General features: G+C 43.5%; 2 protein-coding genes across 2 annotated transcripts; both read left to right on the forward strand.

The window, feature by feature from the left end:
- The first annotated feature begins 642 nt into the window (after positions 1 to 642).
- On the forward strand, positions 643 to 7,594 carry LOC134442389 (E3 ubiquitin-protein ligase TRIM47-like). Its single transcript, XM_063192561.1, has 5 exons — positions 643 to 1,294; positions 1,718 to 1,798; positions 2,856 to 3,089; positions 5,145 to 5,301; positions 7,527 to 7,594. Exons 1-5 carry the CDS (start codon positions 671 to 673, stop codon positions 7,592 to 7,594), a joined length of 1,164 nt encoding a protein of 387 aa, XP_063048631.1. The 5' UTR covers positions 643 to 670.
- A 306-nt stretch (positions 7,595 to 7,900) lies between these two features.
- Positions 7,901 to 8,712, forward strand: LOC134442387 (stonustoxin subunit alpha-like). The gene has a single exon (XM_063192559.1). The coding sequence runs from the start codon at positions 7,921 to 7,923 to the stop codon at positions 8,398 to 8,400; it is 480 nt and encodes a 159-aa protein (XP_063048629.1). The 5' UTR covers positions 7,901 to 7,920; the 3' UTR covers positions 8,401 to 8,712.
- Positions 8,713 to 19,559: the final 10,847 nt, after the last annotated feature.

The raw sequence follows: 19,559 nt of genomic DNA on the forward strand, positions 1-19,559 counted from the left end.
ACACACACCAAAATATGATTATTATTTTTGGAAAATTATTTCAAGTCCCACTTGGAATACCTTCAGGGCCCACCAGTGGGCCCTGGCCCATAGGTTGGGAACCTCTGCAGTATGTTATTTGCCCCTTGGTGCTTGGAGACTTAGTGCTTTTTTAAAATAAAAATGTAGGTATGTTACGGCTGAATGAACATATTCTAATGCAAAATGAGGGTCTTTGGGTTTAAATGCTTATCTCATGTTTTTATGTGCATCAGAGGCTAAGATATTAAGGCTTTTATAGGCTGAGGGCAACTTTCCCAACAAGGGCTTAGGCATTCAGCAGGCATTTTTTCCAGATGCTTTAGGCATCAATGGGTTAAGCCGAAAGTGCCCGGGCCATATTTCTCCCCCAGTCTGGTCTTGAGCAGGGAGGCTAGGTCAATAGTTCACTTGGAACAGGCCGTTTTTCAATAAGCCCGGGAACATTTTTGGCTACATACCACAGACTGTGCACATTGTCTCTCTGTTCTGTCATTGTGTGCACACCTTAGAGCTCTATCTCGAGACTGCAAAAGCAACAAAACCAACGATTTTCTAGGTTCCTTTCGAACATCTCTGACAAAACCTTGTTCCATTTTGTTTTTATCCCCAATTTCAGGACGTATTGGCAAAGTTAGCAGAGGAAAACGATATGTCTGAAGCCGTCGTTGAAGAGCAGGACGCCTCTCGTTGTTCCATTTGTTTGGAGCCATTGAAGGATCCAGTCACCATTCCATGTGGACACAGCTACTGCATGAAGTGCATCAGTGTTTTTTGGGACAAGAAGAGGAAAGAGTACAGCTGCCCTCAATGCAGAGAGACGTTTACTACACGGCCTGTCCTGAAGAAAAACACCATCTTAGCTGAACTGGTGGAGAAAATGAAAAAGAGCAGTGCTTCTCAAACTATCTCTCCTGCTCTTGCTGTTCCTGCTGCTGCTGCTGCTGCTGCTGTTGCTGCTTCGTATGGTGGACCAGGGGACGTGGAGTGTGACTTCTGCACTGAAAGAAAACTGAAAGCTGTCAAGTCGTGTCTGGTGTGCCTGGTGTCTCTCTGTCAGACACACATCGAGCCTCATCTCAACATCCCTGCCCTGAAGAATCACAAACTGGTCCAGGCCTCCACACATTTAGAGGAGATAATCTGCCCTCAGCATAGCAAGCTGATGGAGGTGTTTTGTCGTACTGATGAGAAGTTTATTTGCATGTTGTGCACCATGGAGGACCACAAGGGTCACGATACAGTTACAGCAACGGTGGAACGGAATGTGAGAGAGGTAAGGTCTCAATGACCAACACACTATCTGAAATATGAAGCTACAATCTGTTTTTTGTTTTGTTTTGTTTGTTTTGCTTTGTTTTTATTTATTTTTTTATTTTTTTTAAGTTTTATAAAGATCCAGTAATAGGGAGTCTTAACTTTGCCTTTTTAATGGAAATATATACGTATACACAATACTCTATGTCTTTTTTTAAATGAACATATTGCTATAATATTAATAATAATGATGATTTAAAAAAAAGAATCAAACTGCATTGAGCACATTGAACTGCATATCTGGTGTGAATTGCATACGTAAAGTGTGTGTGTGTGTGTGTGTGTGTGTGTGTGTGTGTGTGTGTGTGTGTGTGTGTGTGTGTGTGTGTGTGCGCGCGTGTGTGCGTGTGTGCGTGTGTGCGTGTGTGCGTGTGTGTGTCAGACACAGACAGCGTGTCTGAAGAAAATCGAGGAGATGGAGAAGAAAGTGCTGGAGGCACGGGAGACTGTGACATTCCACCTGGTCAGAAGGCATTCCTCTGTGGATTTAATCTAAATAACAGATAATGTATAAAAATAACAAATATAGGTAATATTATATTATGTCATATTATAACATGAGATGGAAAAGGAAATGCTGGAAATGCGGAAGACTGACATCTCACCTGGTCAGGAGACATTCCTCTGTGGATTCTAAATAACAAATTATCAACAAATATTTCTGTTGTCAGTTCTCAATAGCTAATATTTGTCTTCTTTTTAACCCCTTAGCGCAGCACTATGGCTCTCTGTAATGTCACAGCAATGTTGTTATGATGTAGTGAAGCATGTTCAGCAAGTGAATAGGGTCGCCGGCGACCCCTGTAACAATAAGAACTGACACAAACACATTCTACAGTAGTCTCTTCTCTTACATTCTACTCTCTCCTCTCTCCTCCCATCTCCTCTCCTTTCCACTCCTCTTCTCCTCCTCTCCTCTCCTCTCCTCCCATCTCCTCTCCTCTCCTCTCCTCAACTCTTCTTTACTCTACTCTACTCTACTCTACTCTCCCCTCCTATCCTCTCCTCTCCTCTTCTCTCCTCCTCTCCTCTTCTTTCCTCTCCTCTCCTTTCCTCTCCTCTTCTCCTCCTCTCATCGCATTTCCTCTCCTCTCCTCTTACATTCTACTCCCTTCTCTCATCTCCTCTCCTCTGCTCTCCTCTTTCTTTGTCTTGTCTTNTCTACTCTACTCTACTCTACTCTACTCTACTCTACTCTCCCCTCCTCTTCTCTCCTCCTCTCCTCTACTTTCCTCTCCTCTCATCTCATCTCCTCTCCTCTCCGCTCCTATCCTCTCCTCCTCTCCTCTCCTCTCCTCTCCCATCTCCTCTCCTCTCCTCTCCTCTCCTCTCCTCTCCTCTCCTCTCCTCTCCTCTCCTCTTACATTCTACTCCCTTCTCTCCTATCCTCTCCTCTCCTCTCCTCCCCTCTTCTCTTTCATTTTCTTCTCTACTCTACTCTCCTCTCCTCTACTCTACTCTACTCTTCTCTTCTCATCTCTTCTCTCTTCTTATACCCTACCCTACTCTATTCTTTACAGCGTTCTGCCCAAGAGGCAGAGCAGCAGAGTGAGAAGATCTTCACTGAGCTGCTGGAGTCTATTGAGAGGAGACGCTCTGAGGTGAAAGAGCTGATCAGAGCTCAGCAGAAGGCAGCGGTGAGAGATGCTGAAGATGTTTTGGAGAAACTGGAGCAGGAGCTGGCTGAGTTGAGGAGAGGACACGCTGACTTGGAGAAGCTCTCGGTTGAGGAAGATCACGTCAATTTCCTCCAGGTTTGTAGCTAGAGGACTGGTTTTCAAAGTGGGGTCCGGGGACCACCGGGGGGCCACGAGGGGGTGCTAGGGGGGCCACGAGGGGGGCGCTAGGGGGGCCGCGGCAGGTTGGCAGGAAAGGCAAAATAAATAATTGGATAAATTGAGTAACTAAAATAAACAAGAAATAAATCAAACAAAAATCCCTTTAGTTAAGAACTGCATTATTATAATCTACGGCATCTCTGAACATTAGTACCTTTATCGTTATTTTATACTGTATGTCCCAATGGGAAACAGACTTATAGACCTAGACTATGGTTGTGAAAGGGGTGTGCAGAAGAAATAGTGTGGCACGAGTAAGGAATCTACCTCTAGTCTAGGCTATATGGGGGGCCGAGTCATGATAAAGTTTGGGAACCACTAGGGATGCACTGGCACCCGATATTGCTCATTATATTCGTACTCGTCAAGCACTTGCCGATACCAGGAACTATACTGCTATTACACAAAACAATGCAAAATCTTGTCACGTTCTGTGGACTTGAAAGCAGCATGGAAAAAAGTGCCTCCTCATACATTTACTAACATTTAAATATACATGGAAATGGACAATAAAAATATCACAGGTGGAAAAAACAAGGCCATGCATTTATTTTCATTGTATTTTGGTGGTAAAAGGTATCGGTATCGGTACTCGGTATCGTCAAGTACACACATCAATGTACTGGTACTGGTATCGGTTTTCAAAAAAGTGGTTTCGGTGCATCCCTAGGAACCACTGAGCTAGAGGAAAGACTGAGGGCAGGGCCTTAACCAGACATTTTCAAATACCGGGGTCAAATAATGTGTGCTGTGCTGCATACTACTGTACATTTAGAATGCTTCAAACACTTCAGTCAAATTCAAGCACTAATTAGAGGATAAATGGGGGTGGTGTATACAGACTGAATTTGTCATTGTTGATCACATATAGATTTTCATCATAAATATATTTTACATGACTAAACAAAACTAAATACTGAGGACATGACTGGGACTGGGACATTACTGTTCTGTTGTACAGTATTCTATATCAGTGGTTTTCGAAGTGGGGCCGGGGACCCCTGGGGGGCCACAAGTGGATGCTAGGGGGGGCCGCAAAAAGTTGGTAGGGAATAATAAAATGAATTATTGAAGAAATTGAATAACTAATGTACGCTAAAATGATCCCAAATTGAGATACACAATATTCCTATTCGTTCATTTTATACATCCTAGTGGGGCACCGACTCACAGGCCTAGGACTGTGGTTGTGGGGGGAGCACAGGAGAAGTAGTTCGGCACGACCCATGTAAAGGGGGCCTTTGCTGGAATCTACCGGTGTATGGGGGGCCTTGGTATGGTTAAAGCCCGATTCGGACGGGACTTTTATTACCTATGGACCCCCGGTAATTCGGAATAATTTCGGAGAATGTCTGAGTTCTTAGTCCTGTGCGAATGTGCCATGTCCGCGATTTGTGAGGTAATAATTCCGCGGCGTATTACCTACTGTATTTCGGCAAAACACAGACGTCCTAGGGTAGTTTCACATAGGACGCGCCGTCTGTACCCCCTTGTAATGTCCGTGAATTGAGTAAATAACAGACGTTTATTTATCCAGTCCGAATGCGCCCCGAATAATCACGGAGGTCCGGGGGTAATTGCGAATTACCAGGGGTCCATAGGTAATTTATCCCGTGCGAATCGGGCTTAAGCTTGGAAACTCCTGTTCTACATCATATCCCGGCCTTTCTCGTTGTGTTGTAGCCTACAGTGTTCCACAGTGTGTCTGATTGAGATGTCTATCTTCTACCGTTTGACTATCGCTCCGCTTTGAACATTTATTCAAATCATACAACGTTTTGACCCAACAGGGTCTTCATCAGGCACACATGCGAAATGAACACGTCTGATGAAGACCCTGTTGGGTGGAAACGTTGTGTGATCTGAATAAAACTCTTTCCTCTGTCAAATACACCTTTGTCTTGCAACAGGTCTCAGAGAGGTGGGATGTGCGTTGTTTTACTCTAATGAATATCTTTTACCGTTTACTAGGCTTTTCAGGCCCTCGAATCCTCTGTGTCCAAAACGTCATCCAGCATCAGTCCCAGTCCACACGTGTCGTTTAATGACTTGATTACATCTGTGTCTGCCTTGAAGAGCGGAGTGGAAGAGCTGTGCAAACAGGATGTGATGAAGATATCTGGAGAAGGTAAATGTTTGAAGATATCTGGACAAGGTAAATGTTTGAAGTTTTCTGCATAACCATTTCGAAATTGCAGATGGATAAAACCTGAATGGTAAGGTGGTTAATTTGCAGAGATGGAGACTTGATTTGCTGTATGGTGTTAGACATTTAGCCTGGGAACTCCCATACTGCCTTTAGTTCTGCACAATTGATTCGATCTCACTTGAAATTAGGTCTGGTGGTAACCAGGCAATTAGACAAAAGCATGCCTCTGCCATGCTGCTACCAAGGCTCTGTGTGGCTCATTGGTCATGAGCAATGGGACATTTTAGACATAAAATATGTTTGCTCATGAGCAATGGGACATACTGTATTAGATATCCTGTAATATTGTATGTTTGATCCTGGCTGAAATAAATCTCCAGGTGTTTATCTTCTGTTATACGTAGTCACAGCTAGGGCTGGGCAATATAACAATATATATTATCTTGATATAAAAGTGTATATAGTGACCTTTCTCCTGTATCGTTTATATCGTGATAGTAATTTTACCAGTTGCATACAAGTGAGTATCATTTAATTACATGTCATGTTGTCACAATAGTTCAAAGAAACTCCCGCACACTGACCATTTCGCTGTTCTTTCTTTAAGAAACGACGTTTCGGTGCTAGACCTTCATCAGGCAATCTCTTTCATTCATCTCAACACAGGCAACAACAATGTTGTCACAATACACACTATATGTTCATGTAACTGTAAAAATAACAATAAAAAGATCTATTTTAAGGAAAGGTTGATTTGCGACATGAAAAAATAAAGAGCGAATTAAGAGAATAACTGAAAACATACATTATTGTGCTTTATCGTGATATAAAGTAATCCATATCGTGATATAGTTTTTTTTCCATATCGCCCAGCCCTAGTCACAGCTATTTCAAAAAGTGATTGTGATAGAGTTGTTGAAAAGGTTTTTTTTTTAATCACGTTTCATTTTTAATATGTTAAAGAAAAATGTCTTCCCAGTTGTATCCTTTTGTTCAGGGGCACTCCACCCATTTGCATTAGGCTTTCGATTGTTAGACACCCAGTCATACTTTTGAATGGTCGTGCAACACTCTCGCAATTCCCCCTGAGACAGGAGATATCCGTATTCATCTCTTAACATTTCCTCCTACAATGATGTAAAAATCGTCATTTTGCATCATTGTAGGATAAAGTGTAAGAGAGGTGGATTTCTGTTGAGACTACAAGCCTTTTTTCCACCCTTTCAATCTTGCCCATAGGGGTTTGGACCTAATGCGTTAACAGACCTATCACAGATCAGTGTCCCAGTGCTTTTGAAATCACTGGCATGGGGCACCTAAGTCTCCACCCCTTCCGGGCGGCTTCTGGGGCTGGCAACGGAAAAACTTTTGACTGGGCTGTAATGGACTGATCAAAGCTATTTTCCGACCCACCTCGCATTTCCCCGTCAATCACACATATGCTGTGCCTCAGAATTAATAACAACCAATGGTGTGCTTGTTGACTTCACTTGGCAAGCGATTTTTGAGTTGTGTGTGTGCAAAAATATGTAATTATTTGGACTACACAACAGACGTCGCATGTCCGACGTGCAGCCACTTAAGCCACGGTGCAGCGGTAGGGTTGGCTGTGCCTCGGTTCACGTCAGATATGCGAGGCGCACGTGTAGTCTCCAACACAGTTTTGCACAAAAGCTAAAATAGGCCTAACGTTTCTTGCGTGCCGAAAATGAGTGGTCTTACGACGCAAATCCAAACCTTTCAAATTCATCATATGTGAAATCCGGAGCACATGACAAACGGGATGAGGATTTATCTTGACTCGCTCCATTAACTCGCATTCAAAATTTTGAGAGCTCCAGCCCCATGGATCGGAAGTAGAAGGGCGTGACTTAGGTGCCCCATTGGGGCTTCAGTAAGTCACTGGCAGAGCTGCCTGGGTGTGGCCTGTGGAACTTGAGCATTGCAATGCATTATGGGGATTGTTATCACAAATTCACAAGCACTAAAAGTCATTTTCTGCCTTTTCTCGGGCCAAAAAGGCACCAAATTAGAAATGTATGCTACTATTCTACTAAATATATGACCTACTTTCAATACATATTTATGTCTCCACCGATGGAATGCCCCTTAAATGGCCAAGCTTTCTGATTTAAAAATGTGAAACTTTTCAGGCTCTTTCTCGTCCAATTAAAACCCGGTGTTCATCTGTTTCTATTTTGTAGTGGCCAGTGTGGAGAGCGTTGTCCCTGAGGAGCCAAGCACCAGGGAGGACTTCTTGAAGTGTGAGTAGCACATATTATGGATGGCAACTATTAGTGATTAATAGTCAATGGTTAAAATGTTGATTCATTTTATTTAATTGCCAACTCGACTGGCGAGAGACCCAGGTGAGATTGGCATGCATACAAACCTGACGGGTCGGGAGTTGACCTGGCAACCTAGTACATATAAATTGAAGAGGAGGTAGTACAAGAGCTGCTTGCGTTGACGAGACTGGAGACAAGAGTAGCACCTTGGCTGAAGTCTGTGCTTTTTCTGTCCACTTCAGACTCCTGTGCCCTCACCTTGGATCCAAACACGGCCCACAAAGAGATCTCTCTGTCTAAGAGGAACAAGATGGCGTCGCACAGGAAGGCCCAGACCTACCCAGATCATCCGGACCGATTCCAGTTTAGCCCACAGGTGCTGTGTGAGCAGGGCTTCAGTAGACGCGTTTACTGGGAGGTGGAGCTGGATCTGAGGCAGACTGACTCTTATGTTGATGTTGCGGTAGCTTACAAGAGCATAACCAGGGGAAAGAATATGAGCCAGTGTAATTTCGGAAATGTCAATCGGAAGTCCTGGAGTCTGCAATGTCAAAAGTTAATAAGAATTGGGAGAACCGTGTTCTGGCATGGCGGCAAAGAGACCAAAATCTTCTTCGTTCGCACGTCTAGAATAGGAGTGTATGTGGATCACAGGGCAGGAATTCTGGCCTTCTACAGTGTCGAAGACGATGGCACAATGGCCCTTCTACACAGAGTTCAGGCGGAGTTCACGGAACCTCTTCATCCTGGGTTCCGTGTGAGTCCTCATGCATCTGTAGAACTGCTCTGAGGGGGTATACTAGGAGTGCGTTACAATATGCGACCTTGCCTCCTCCATTTGTGCTTGTGTCCTCGTCCCGCCTCTTGGCCCCTCCTCCGTGGAGAAAATGATAAAGTTTCCCAGCTGTCAGCCTAGCCACAACAACTTTTGAGGGACTGTTTTTCATTCACCATCCCAATTGCAAATGAGAAAAAGACTTTACAATTGAACTTTTGCAAGATATAATGCTGTTGTCAGTGATGTCATCATGACATATTGCTTCCTGGTACGAGGAGACAAGCACAAGTGGAGGAGGCAAGGTCGCATATTGGAACACACCCTAAGAAGCTGGTTCAGGAGTAAACTGCTCTGAGGCCTGTACTAAGAAGATGGTTCAGGAGTAAACCAGATTAAGTTAAGAGGTAAAATTTTCTTAAAGAATATATAAAACAAGGGTTTTCTTAAGAAAATGAGCGCTCCAGGCTCTTCCATTAGATGATTTACATCTTAACCTAACCTGGTTTAGTCCTGAATCACCTTCTTAGTATATTCCTCTGCTCCTAACTACTAGAATGTTGTCACACACAAATCTATGCAAAATAATCATCGTAAAGATTATATTGATCCTGTTTATACTGACTTTTGGTTTCCAAGATTATGTATATGTGTTATACAGTGTATAGACGACGTCAAGAACAAATAAAAGTAAAAACGTGCTGTTTCTATACCATAGCTGTTTATTGACGAGACCGGGTTGTTAGACCCCTTGACCTCATCAAAAGCCTAAGGCCCAATCTCAATTCACCCCTTGGCCCTACCCCTTACCCCTCCCCTCCGTTTTGTGTAGGGGTAGGGGTATCCCAATAGTCGTTAAGGCAGAGGGGTAGAGGTAAGGGGGAGGACTTTGTAGCCCTCAAAAATGAGGGGTTCGGCCAGGCAGACTCCGTTTGGAGGGGTAAGGTGTAGGGGTAAGGGGTGAATTGAGATTGGGCTTAAGTCACGCCCTCTACTTCCTGGTTCATGGTGAATAGGTGGAGGTCCAAGGTTTGGACTGGTGTCTCATTTCAAGCCCAGTAATTATTTTTTGACTCCCCATGCCCCATGAACCAGGAAGTAGAGGGCGTGACTTAGGTGCTTCATTGGAAAGGCATGAGGGCTTAATCCTCAATTGGAGGCAGAGAGAGCAATTGCCACTGCTGCTCTGCTAGCCCTCTCTTAAACCAGTTGTTGCCCTTTTCATTTATTTTGGTTTGAGTTTATCAGTGTTATTGGTCAAAAGAAAAGAAATTAACAAACAACACTCTCTTTTATGATTGTTCAATAAATACTGACAATTATATTTCACTTGAACCCATGTCTCTGACTTTACTTACTTGGGAAACCCTCTGGTCGAAAACTTGGTCTGCGAACCTTGCTGCACAACTAAATCTGGTGGTGCAAGGCCACCAGTGGTGTAGTCGTAAAACCACAGTTTGCCATGACCTTTAACACAAGAGTTACCACTTAGCTGAACTATGACCTTGCATGTTTATTCTTCTTTGGTGCGCTTCCCATTAAAGATGGCCTCCGTGGAAGGAGAGACAGAGACCAAGGATGCCAAGCTAGGAACACGTTTTCCAGGCTTCTGAATCTCTCTCCTTTCGCGAAAGCCAATTGTAAATCTGATCTAATTTTCGTGGTCTCATTATGTATTAAGAACAACTACATGATATGAAGTGATAGTGCTTATAAGCATCATCATTATTATATAGAACCTTTTTAAAATCATTAGTAGACTCTTGTAACCTATTCTACCTATAAACTATCACAGTTTTTATTCATAAAGTATACAATGTTGACAAATGCGAAATCGTGGGGTGTATCGAACCGTAGGTCATGAATCGTGATACAAACCGAATTGTGAGTTCAGTGCATCGTCACAGCTCTAGCCGCAATGGGTGTTTTTTGTAACTCATTTCCCTGTTTAGAACATGTTTGTGGTCCGCACGTCTTGTCTGTTGTGTTGATGTGTTGTTAGTTGTGAATCGCACTCTGTGAATGAGACTTGGAGGACATTGCCAAAGGCACCCAGAACTGCCAGCCAGCAAACTGGTGCTATGGGAACCATCATATGAGTGCCGGTTAAGAGGACGTCCCACACTAACATTTGTGGACATACTCAAGAAGGACGCCGGAGCCCAGAGTGCAGCGAACTGAAAAGATGTATGGAGAATCGGGATGACTGGAAGCAACCGTGGAAGGCTCGTCTGAGGACGACCTAGAGAGACACTCTCTCCCTCATGTCCACTCAGACGTTCTCTCCTGAAGAGACAATAATGGCTAATGGAGTCTGATCTAATGCATGCAGGAGGCAGCAGCTCCCTAGCCAGGCCGTGGTGCCCTCAGAGGCAATTCTAGGGCCAGGTGGGGCCCCAAGCTAAAATGTAAATGAATGAACATTTGAACCAAAATCACCACTACCATAATACAGTATGGGCTGTTATTCACTATCTAGGGCCTTGGGGGCCCCAAGTGGCTGCCTGCCTAGCCTGGTGACAAGATGCGCCTCTGGCCCTCCTAGTGACGCAACACTTTCAGTGTTGCAACTAGTCAGGTCAAGAGCAATGCAAGTACTTTCTGAGTTCCTGAAAATATGGGAACTCCTCCCACTTAGTCAGGAAGTGCACAACCACAAGCAAACCAAGGGAGGCAGGTCAACTAAGCCGTTTGGGAAATGTTAATTGTTATGCTCTTGGTCAGACCAAATCTCGAAGAGATTTGAACATCGATGATAATCAGGCTAGCAGCTCCCTAACTAGGAGGAGACAGGAGACAGCAGCTCCCTTCAGGTTTCTACATTCCTCCAGTCGCCGTGATATACAACCGCTCCGTTACCAAGGGAGCAGAGAAGCCGACAGGGGTGGATAGAGGGGTCAGTTGTCCCAGGCCCAGGGAGAGGGAGGAGGGGCCGAGGGGTAGTATTTGGTTCTCATCTCTATAAATTAACTTTTTTTTTCATCAAAATCTTACTAGCTACACATACACTCTCTACCAGTCAATGTGGCCAGTAAGTTGTCTTTTCAGATAACTTCCCCAGGCCCAGCCAATGCTGTCAGCTTTTTGTGCATTTAGAATCATTTCACCAGGTATTGATAAACAATGAAGCTTGTGACAATAGTTTTTGTTATCTACGTAATATGAGCTATGCTGACCACAACACCGTTATTAATGTGTTATTAATACCTGACTGATGACTAATATGATTGATGACTAATATCATGATTACATGATGACTAATTTTGAGGGAGGAAACCAACGCACACCAGAGGTTTCGAGGTGCAGGTAGCGGGTGCAAGATCAATTTTGTAGAAGAAGGTACCGCACACTCTTGTCCATCGTGCTGCAATTTATTGACAAACAACGTTTCGGCCCGTATGGCCTTTCTCAAGTTTTTGAGAAAACTTGAGAAAGGCCATACGGGCCGAAACGTTGAACTTTGAAAACTTGAGAAAGGCCATACGGGCCGAAACGTTGTTTGTCAATAAATTGCAGCACGATGGACAAGAGTGTGCGGTACCTTCTTCTATTAAAATACATGATGGCTAATACCATTGAGGGGAGGTCCATCCAACTGTCCACTGGGCACATGTCCTGTATGCAATAAGACCGATCCATACATGTAGGCCTACTGTGCTGTATACCACTCTTTCCCAACCTTTTTTCGTGTCATGTACCCCCTAAGCTTTTTCGTTGTGCCATGAGTACCCCCTAATTCGTGTTTTACATCACTTTTTCTATTGCAGTGTAACTATGCATTTGTTAAAATTACATTTTTTCCATGTACCCCCTGCAGTGTGTGCTCGCGTACCCCTAGTGGTACACGCACCCCTGGTTGGGAAACTACTATACCCACACGACTACCCTGTGCTGTGTACTTAACAAACTGAGGAGGTCTTCCCAGAGCACCATGAAAAAAAAACATCCAGATTTAAAAGCAAATGTATTTTAAATGTGAATGCATAGCCCTCCATATCACATCACAGAACACATTTTCATAAATCAGAACATAACCAAGCTGCATGATTAAAGAATGAAAGCTCTCAAGATTGTATTATTTCACTTGGATTTTATTTGACTTTAACTTGTAAACAGGCTAAATAACATGGAAATTAGTATAGCAATAAGCAACATATTATAAGCATGAGTAAAAAGCTGTGCCATCAACAACTACAGTCGGTGCATGCGCACACACACACACACACACACATAAAGATACCAAACTCAGATCAGACACCAGCCACCTCCACAACATCTTGGAGCTCTTCATTTCCACTCTGATGCCCCGGTCCAGAGGTCTGGTGTCTAGGGGTCTGCTGCCCTCTTCTGCCTCTCAGGTTGACCCAGGTCACTGCAGCCACCAGCCCCAGCAGCACACAGCTCAGCACTACAGAGCGTGCTACGTAGAGTGGTAAGTACATCAGGTCGATAATTCCCTCATAACAAACATATTGTAAATTCCATTCTTCCTCCACCTCCTCCTCAACCACTCCAAACATTCTCCATGTGTAGACACCACTATCCCCTGCCGACAGATTGAACATGGACAGATCTTCATCATCATCATCATAATTGTAATAATGTATATAATCATCATCATCATAATATGTGGGTGATTTCACTCTGTCCATCATATTGCTACCAAATCTCGTATACCCACCAGCCTGGTCCAGAATGAGGTCATTTGGCATGAGAATGTTTTGGCGGTACAGTGACCTCCCCTCTACTCTTGTAATGTTCAGCTGCGTAGCATTCTTAAAAAAGACACTTTCACCGTGAGAAAACCACAGCTGCTTACGTGGAGTGGTTGAGGAGGAGGTGGAGGGAAAAGTTAATTTACAATATGTTTGTTATGAGGGAATTATCGACCTGATGTACTTACCACTCTACGTAGCACGCTCTGTAGTGCTGGGCTGCGTGCTGCTGGGGCTGGTGGCTGCAGTGATCTGGGTCAACATGAGGGACAGAAGAGAGCAGCAGACCTCTGGACATCAGAGCAGAGGAGAACATCAGATCTTGGTACGTTGGAGCAGAAGAGGAGAGCAGAGTGGAGATGAAGACCTCCATGATGTTGTGGAGGTGGCTTGTGTCTGATCTCAACTTGCTAACTTTATATGTGTGTGCCGTGCACATGTGTAACTGAGGAGTTCCTTTTATCCATTTGGCTAGTGCTGGAAAAGGTTAATTCAGAGCCCTGATACTAAGCCCATATATCAAGATTCAACAATGAAGCCAGAGTATGCCACTATAGATTGGAGGGTCAGACAAAAGGGACATTGGATGTAAACGGGAAATTCCCAGGTCAACAACTTCCATAATTCCATAATTTAGTAAGTAACACTATAGGCTTCAGCTAATTGACACGTCTTTAAAACCGAGGATATGTTTTTGATTAACTTAAGGTCATAATAGTTCATAAATATGGGTTGAAACTGATACAAATCCTGCAGTTTTAATTCGAATTTTAGCATGAACATATGGCCATATACATATCGGCCAAGATGCAAAGTGGTCTGTCGGATAGGTCTTTTTGCAAAAAATATGTATTTTATATAGGTTGTAAAATGTAAGTTCTCAAAATAATTTAATGGGAAGAACTTGCACGACAAAGAAAAAAAATGCAATGAGCAGCGATTCTGTGGTCAAAAATGCCTTGTTGATGGCACAGGCCAGAGGAGAATGGCCAGACTGGTTTGAATTGATACAAAGGCAACATTACTGTAAGTCACATAACCACTCATTACAACTGAGGTATGCATAAGAGAATCCCTGTGCGCGTGCGCGCGCACACACACACACGCTCGCACACGCACACGCATACAAATAATAGTAATATTAATAGTGCTAAATAAAATTAGTCTGGAAGTGGTCAACAGCCCAATTTCATAACATCAGAACTAAACCTACTAGGTCTGCATTTTATCATCTTAAAAACGTCAGGGTCTGAAGTCAAATCCTGATTCAGAAAAAAATCTCTCTTACAGAATTGATTTTAAAGCCCTATTGCTTTTTTTTAATCTCTCAATAAGTATCGTCCAACCTATCAGACATGCTGCCCATCCAGACCCCTGCAATCTGCTGATCTACTGAAAAAAAAGGTTAAGAATCTATAAGAATTATTAACGAAAATATATATTCCATGTATGATTTACTCATGAAAATGCCTCCTTTTGGTGTTTTCTCATACAGAATGAATTGCTATCTGAACAACACATTATATGAAGCATACAAAGAAAGTAATTGGATCATACACGTTCTCTGTAAATGCCATGTACAAGTTGCACTTTATTCATACTTCACCTAGTACAGTACTAAGTGACCTTTTTGACCCCCTCAAAGATAAAGGTGGATGGGCAAAAATATACCAATAATAATGAAAATGTTGCTTGCTGTCTTATATCTGACTGTGCACACACTTCAGTCATTACAGTATTCTACAATTCTTATGTATAGAATCAGTGTTTGTACCCCCCAATGCTGAGCTGAAGTTGGCAGCTCTGGCTGATGCCATTTTTTGTTTTATAGCTTCCCGCACCACCAATAAAAATTCATTCGTGTAAGACCCATTTTTCTGCACCATCTCTTCTACTGTGCTGAACAGCTTTACTAATCTGGACCTATTGCTGCATTCCCCCTCCTCCTGATCCCTGGGGAACATGCAGTGATGCACTTCGCAATGTCATGCTTCTCTGTTTTGTTTGTATCAAAAATTCCAGGTGTGTCACACTGAAGACATCTTCTCCCAGGATGGTGTTCCCAGTGCTGCTTTTTCCATCGCCTGTTTGCCCCACAAGCAGAATTCTTCGTTGCCCTGACAAAAAAAACAAGTGTTACTGAAAATATCACTGATATATATTTTTTTTAAATTCATATTGTGTATATGTTTGTAATGCCTTTGTAAATAGCTTACTTGTCTGAAAGGTGACTGAAGAGCTCTTCCTCCTTCCACTTTTGTAGACAGCAGAGACCTCCACCTTGTACTTGGTGTCCGGCTGCAGGTCATTCAGACCTGCAGATCGTTTTTTGTTTTGATTGGCTGTGGAATGCCCTCGCAGGAGATCTGTCCAATTTCTGGTCACCTCCAGGAAGACTCCATCTGAGTGCTGCGTCCCACTTACAAAAGATTTTTTACCTGAAGTGCATCCACATATCTGCAAAACAAAAACAAAAACATCTGTTAATGCCATTTACAAAAACACATTTGTCGAAACAAGACTTGGTTCTTGGCTAAACAAAACTATGTTTAGCGATGACCAAACGTCCTGATTTTACAACTGGTCTTGACTCTAAAATAAGCTTGAATGTCATCAACATTACTGTCAATTTCAACCCTTTCGTTCTCCGTAGCCTGTTTTGCATCTCACTTGTGCCAAATCCACAGACACTCACGCATACATTGAATACCTGAAGTGGCAACAACATAAGAACTTTAGTGTGGTGGCGTAAAGGAAACACAAACTACCTATCCACATGACATGAGCGCATATATGCTGAACACAAAACGTTCTTCATCGGTGAGTTACTGGGGAAATTTACCAATATCTGTTTAGGCAAAGTGTGAGGCAACGCGGACGAGTGCATTTAGCACAAAGTTGATAATTAGCAGATAAATGAGTGAGCTGAAATAACCTAATATAAACTTCTGCTTAGCAAATCAAATACTAGATGTAGCTTTACCCATTTTAGCCTGATTCTGCGTATACGTTGTTTGACCTTTGGCGCCTGGAGCGACATATGCTGCATTCAGGCTCTTGAGATTTTTAGTTTTTGTTATTAAACATGTTTGCATGTTAGATTAGATTAGATAACTTTATTAGTATCAAAGGTAGATTTGGTTTGCAGGTAAGTGATCTCCACCCATACAACACATCTTAAACATTTATGCCACACATAATATACAAACATTTCACATTTTATCATTCAAAGCCGCGCATTTACTCAATACCACAAAGTTGTGCATCCTACTGAAGAGACATGGGCTATGTCTCAAATCATGCACTTATGTCAGTGCACTGACAGCCAGTGCACAGTGCTCACAGTGCACTGAGGTCTTTAGTGCATAGTGTTGTGGAAAAATTGGAGCACTGTGCACTGTGCCCTCGCTGGAAGTGATGGCTGAGCATGGCATTAGCTCGCCAAAATATGAGTTGGCTACTGTTTACAATGCACAGCATCTGGTGCTTGTATTTCCATTTCCTTCACACCAAAGGACAACAATCACACATACAATACTTTGGTTGGCATGAAAAGGTTGGTGTCCCATCAACATTACTTACAGCAGTGGTTCTCAAACTTTTTCCATCATCCCCCCCTTCAGAGGGTCTGAATGCTTCCGAGCCCCCCCAAGCAACAGCAGTAGCCTACTCGTGCAGACTGATTTTGCGATCGCTGCGCAGAATCAAAGGAAAGGTGACTGGTGAGATTAAACAAAGAGGGACTGAGGTCGAATGCAGATGTGTGTTCATTTCCTATGCTATTCAAATTCATGACAATTAATAATATAATGTTGGTGAGGGCTTTAAACTTATTGACTTATTGGCGAGACAGGAAATCATTTCCTTGGGAGAAAAAAAAATCCAAAATCAGATGTCACACGCCCCCCCTGAGATGCCTCCGCGCCCCCCCAGGGGGGCTTACGCCCCACTTTGAGAAAGACTGCCTTACAGAATTAGGAGACTGTTGACCAAACTCTTCTACTGAACTGAATGCCACATTTCCTCTGTGTCATTGTCAACATGGCCGCCGTTTAGTGCGTGCAGTGTCCATCACTGCATTTTTCCGCCATTGTTAGGGGATCATCCTGGCACTTTCAGTGCACTGGCTCAACTGAAATTTTCAGCGTGAGCACCCTAAGCACTGAAAAACAGTGCCCGAAGTGCACAAGTGTGTGATTTGAGACACAGCCATGGAGTCACATAGCGACAAGGATTAAAAATGATGGTAGATTGATACAAAGGCTATATACACATATATAATAAGATAAATATATCAGAAAATAGAAATATGGTAAAACAATAAAAACATTATAATAGAAAAATCACTGTCTATGTTAGGAGGCTATATTGTTTATTTCTCTAAAGGCAGAGGGGACAAAGCTCCCTCTGAAACGTTAGAGCTGAATGAACACATCCTAATGCAAGATGAGGGTCCTGGTTTTTCCATGCACCTTATTTCATGTTCTTATGCGCTGTAGAGGCTGAGATATTTAGGTTTTAAAGGTAGAGAGAGCACCTTTTCCCAAAAAGGGCTCAGGCATTCAGCAGGCGTTTTTTGAATGTGCCTTTGGCGAAAATGGGTTAAATAAAATTAACAAGTGTAATAATAATAATAATATGGTAGATGAAAATGTCACGGGGTAAACCGAAAACTAGATGTCATTCATTCTCAATGTAATGCACCTGGAGCATGATTAGGACAATGGAGCGCAGGTGAGGAGGATGGAGGTGATTGGTGCACGTGGGTTGGTGAGCAGAGTTTTAAACGGCAAGAAACTAGACTGTGAGGAGGAAGCCGCAAGGAGAGATGACTGCGAGAATGCCATCCTGAGGGGAGAGAGAAGCGAGAGTGGAGCGGCAAGATGGGAGATGTCGGACACCGGTAACCGGACAGAGCCAGGCGAAAGGGAGGAGAAGTTGGATGAGAAGTGGACACGATCCTATGGATCAGAAGGCAAACTGGCAGCTCGGAGGAGAGCGCGACTGGCATAGTGCCCAGAAGGAGTCCGCAATCAGAGTGACGGCCAGGTGAACCTGCCTCGATGGAAAGGGGTGAGACGGACATGCACCCCACCGTGAAGATGAGTGACTCGTATTCGCCTGGTTACTGTGGCCCCCGTGAGTGCGCCGCTCACGCTCTCTCTCTCTCTCTCGCTCTCTTTTCTTCTCGCTCTCACCCAAGACGGCTGAAGACCAACCACCTATTCCGGGCCTACGCAGAAGAACTCTCATCGCTTCTCATCACCACCAGCTGCTCCCGATTGAACGTGTGTGCCATGCCCCCTTTGCAGTGTAATTCACGTGTGTACGGTTTGTAGTGGACTTTGGTGTATTTTCTTCACGTGTGCTTTGAGCAGCCCTGCCGGTGTGTGAGTGCGCAAAGACTGTCTGCATGGAACCATGGAACTAAAGTCTGTACTCTCTCTCTCCTGTCAAGCTCGCAACCCCCGTACGGATGGACTTGGTGGCTGGACTGTCCAAGCATGCCATTGGAGACTTCAGACTTGGGTGTGGGTGGGTTCCCCCGTGGGCAGAGAAATTAGAACACAGGGAGAAGGCTCAGTCTCATTGGTTCCCATTGTAGCCAGTTAGCTTTGCATGCATACTGCAGTAACGAGCGTAGGCCAGTCCTTCATGTGGGAAAATGTATGGAATGGAAAGGGGAACCCATGCTAAATACATTGCTACTGCCATTTCCAGTCACAAATATTATCAACAAAACATTCCTGGTAAGCACTATGACTGTTGTTTAACAATAGGCTGTATTGACAAATCGTTCAGGTGTGTAGTTTTACAGCAGGTTAGAAGATTTCAACCTGTACTCGCTAGCATCGTGCTAATGTTTATGGGTTTGGCCCCATAAAAATTGAGCTTTGTGACAGAGTATATAATAATCTAGTGGCGCAAAATAATCGAAACGCTACTCAAATGGGGTCTTATTATTTCTAGCTTCGAACTTAATATTAATATTTCAGGACAAAAAATTATAAAAAATCACAAAAATTATAATGGTGAAAAACTCCATTGACACCCATTCATTTTGCACTGTCCCGTGGTTAGGGTTAGCCAGTTGTGGCTAGTAGCAAGTTCCGTGAGTGAACAGCCCCTGTCCTGGGTAATGGACAGAGACAACTAGGCCTACCCCTTTGACTTTTAATGCAGTGGTGGTAAATGAATAGAACGAAAACTGGAACTTGTGTCTTGGTGTGTTTTTGGTGTTGTGCAGTGAACTCCCAGGGTAGTAGTAAAAGTGGGCGCGGCCAGCAAACGCGTGCCCCACCTGTGACATGAAAAGGTTTAAGAAGATGAAAGGCTATCACAATCAAATTTATGTTAACTCCTGCACATACATTTGTCATTCTGAGTCAATGCAGCCCACAAACTTTATGGTACAGACATCTCCTGATTCACATCAAGATTAACTTCATTAACATATCT

Source organism: Engraulis encrasicolus, unplaced genomic scaffold (assembly GCF_034702125.1).
Source record: "Engraulis encrasicolus isolate BLACKSEA-1 unplaced genomic scaffold, IST_EnEncr_1.0 scaffold_149_np1212, whole genome shotgun sequence".
Taxonomy (NCBI): domain Eukaryota; kingdom Metazoa; phylum Chordata; class Actinopteri; order Clupeiformes; family Engraulidae; genus Engraulis; species Engraulis encrasicolus.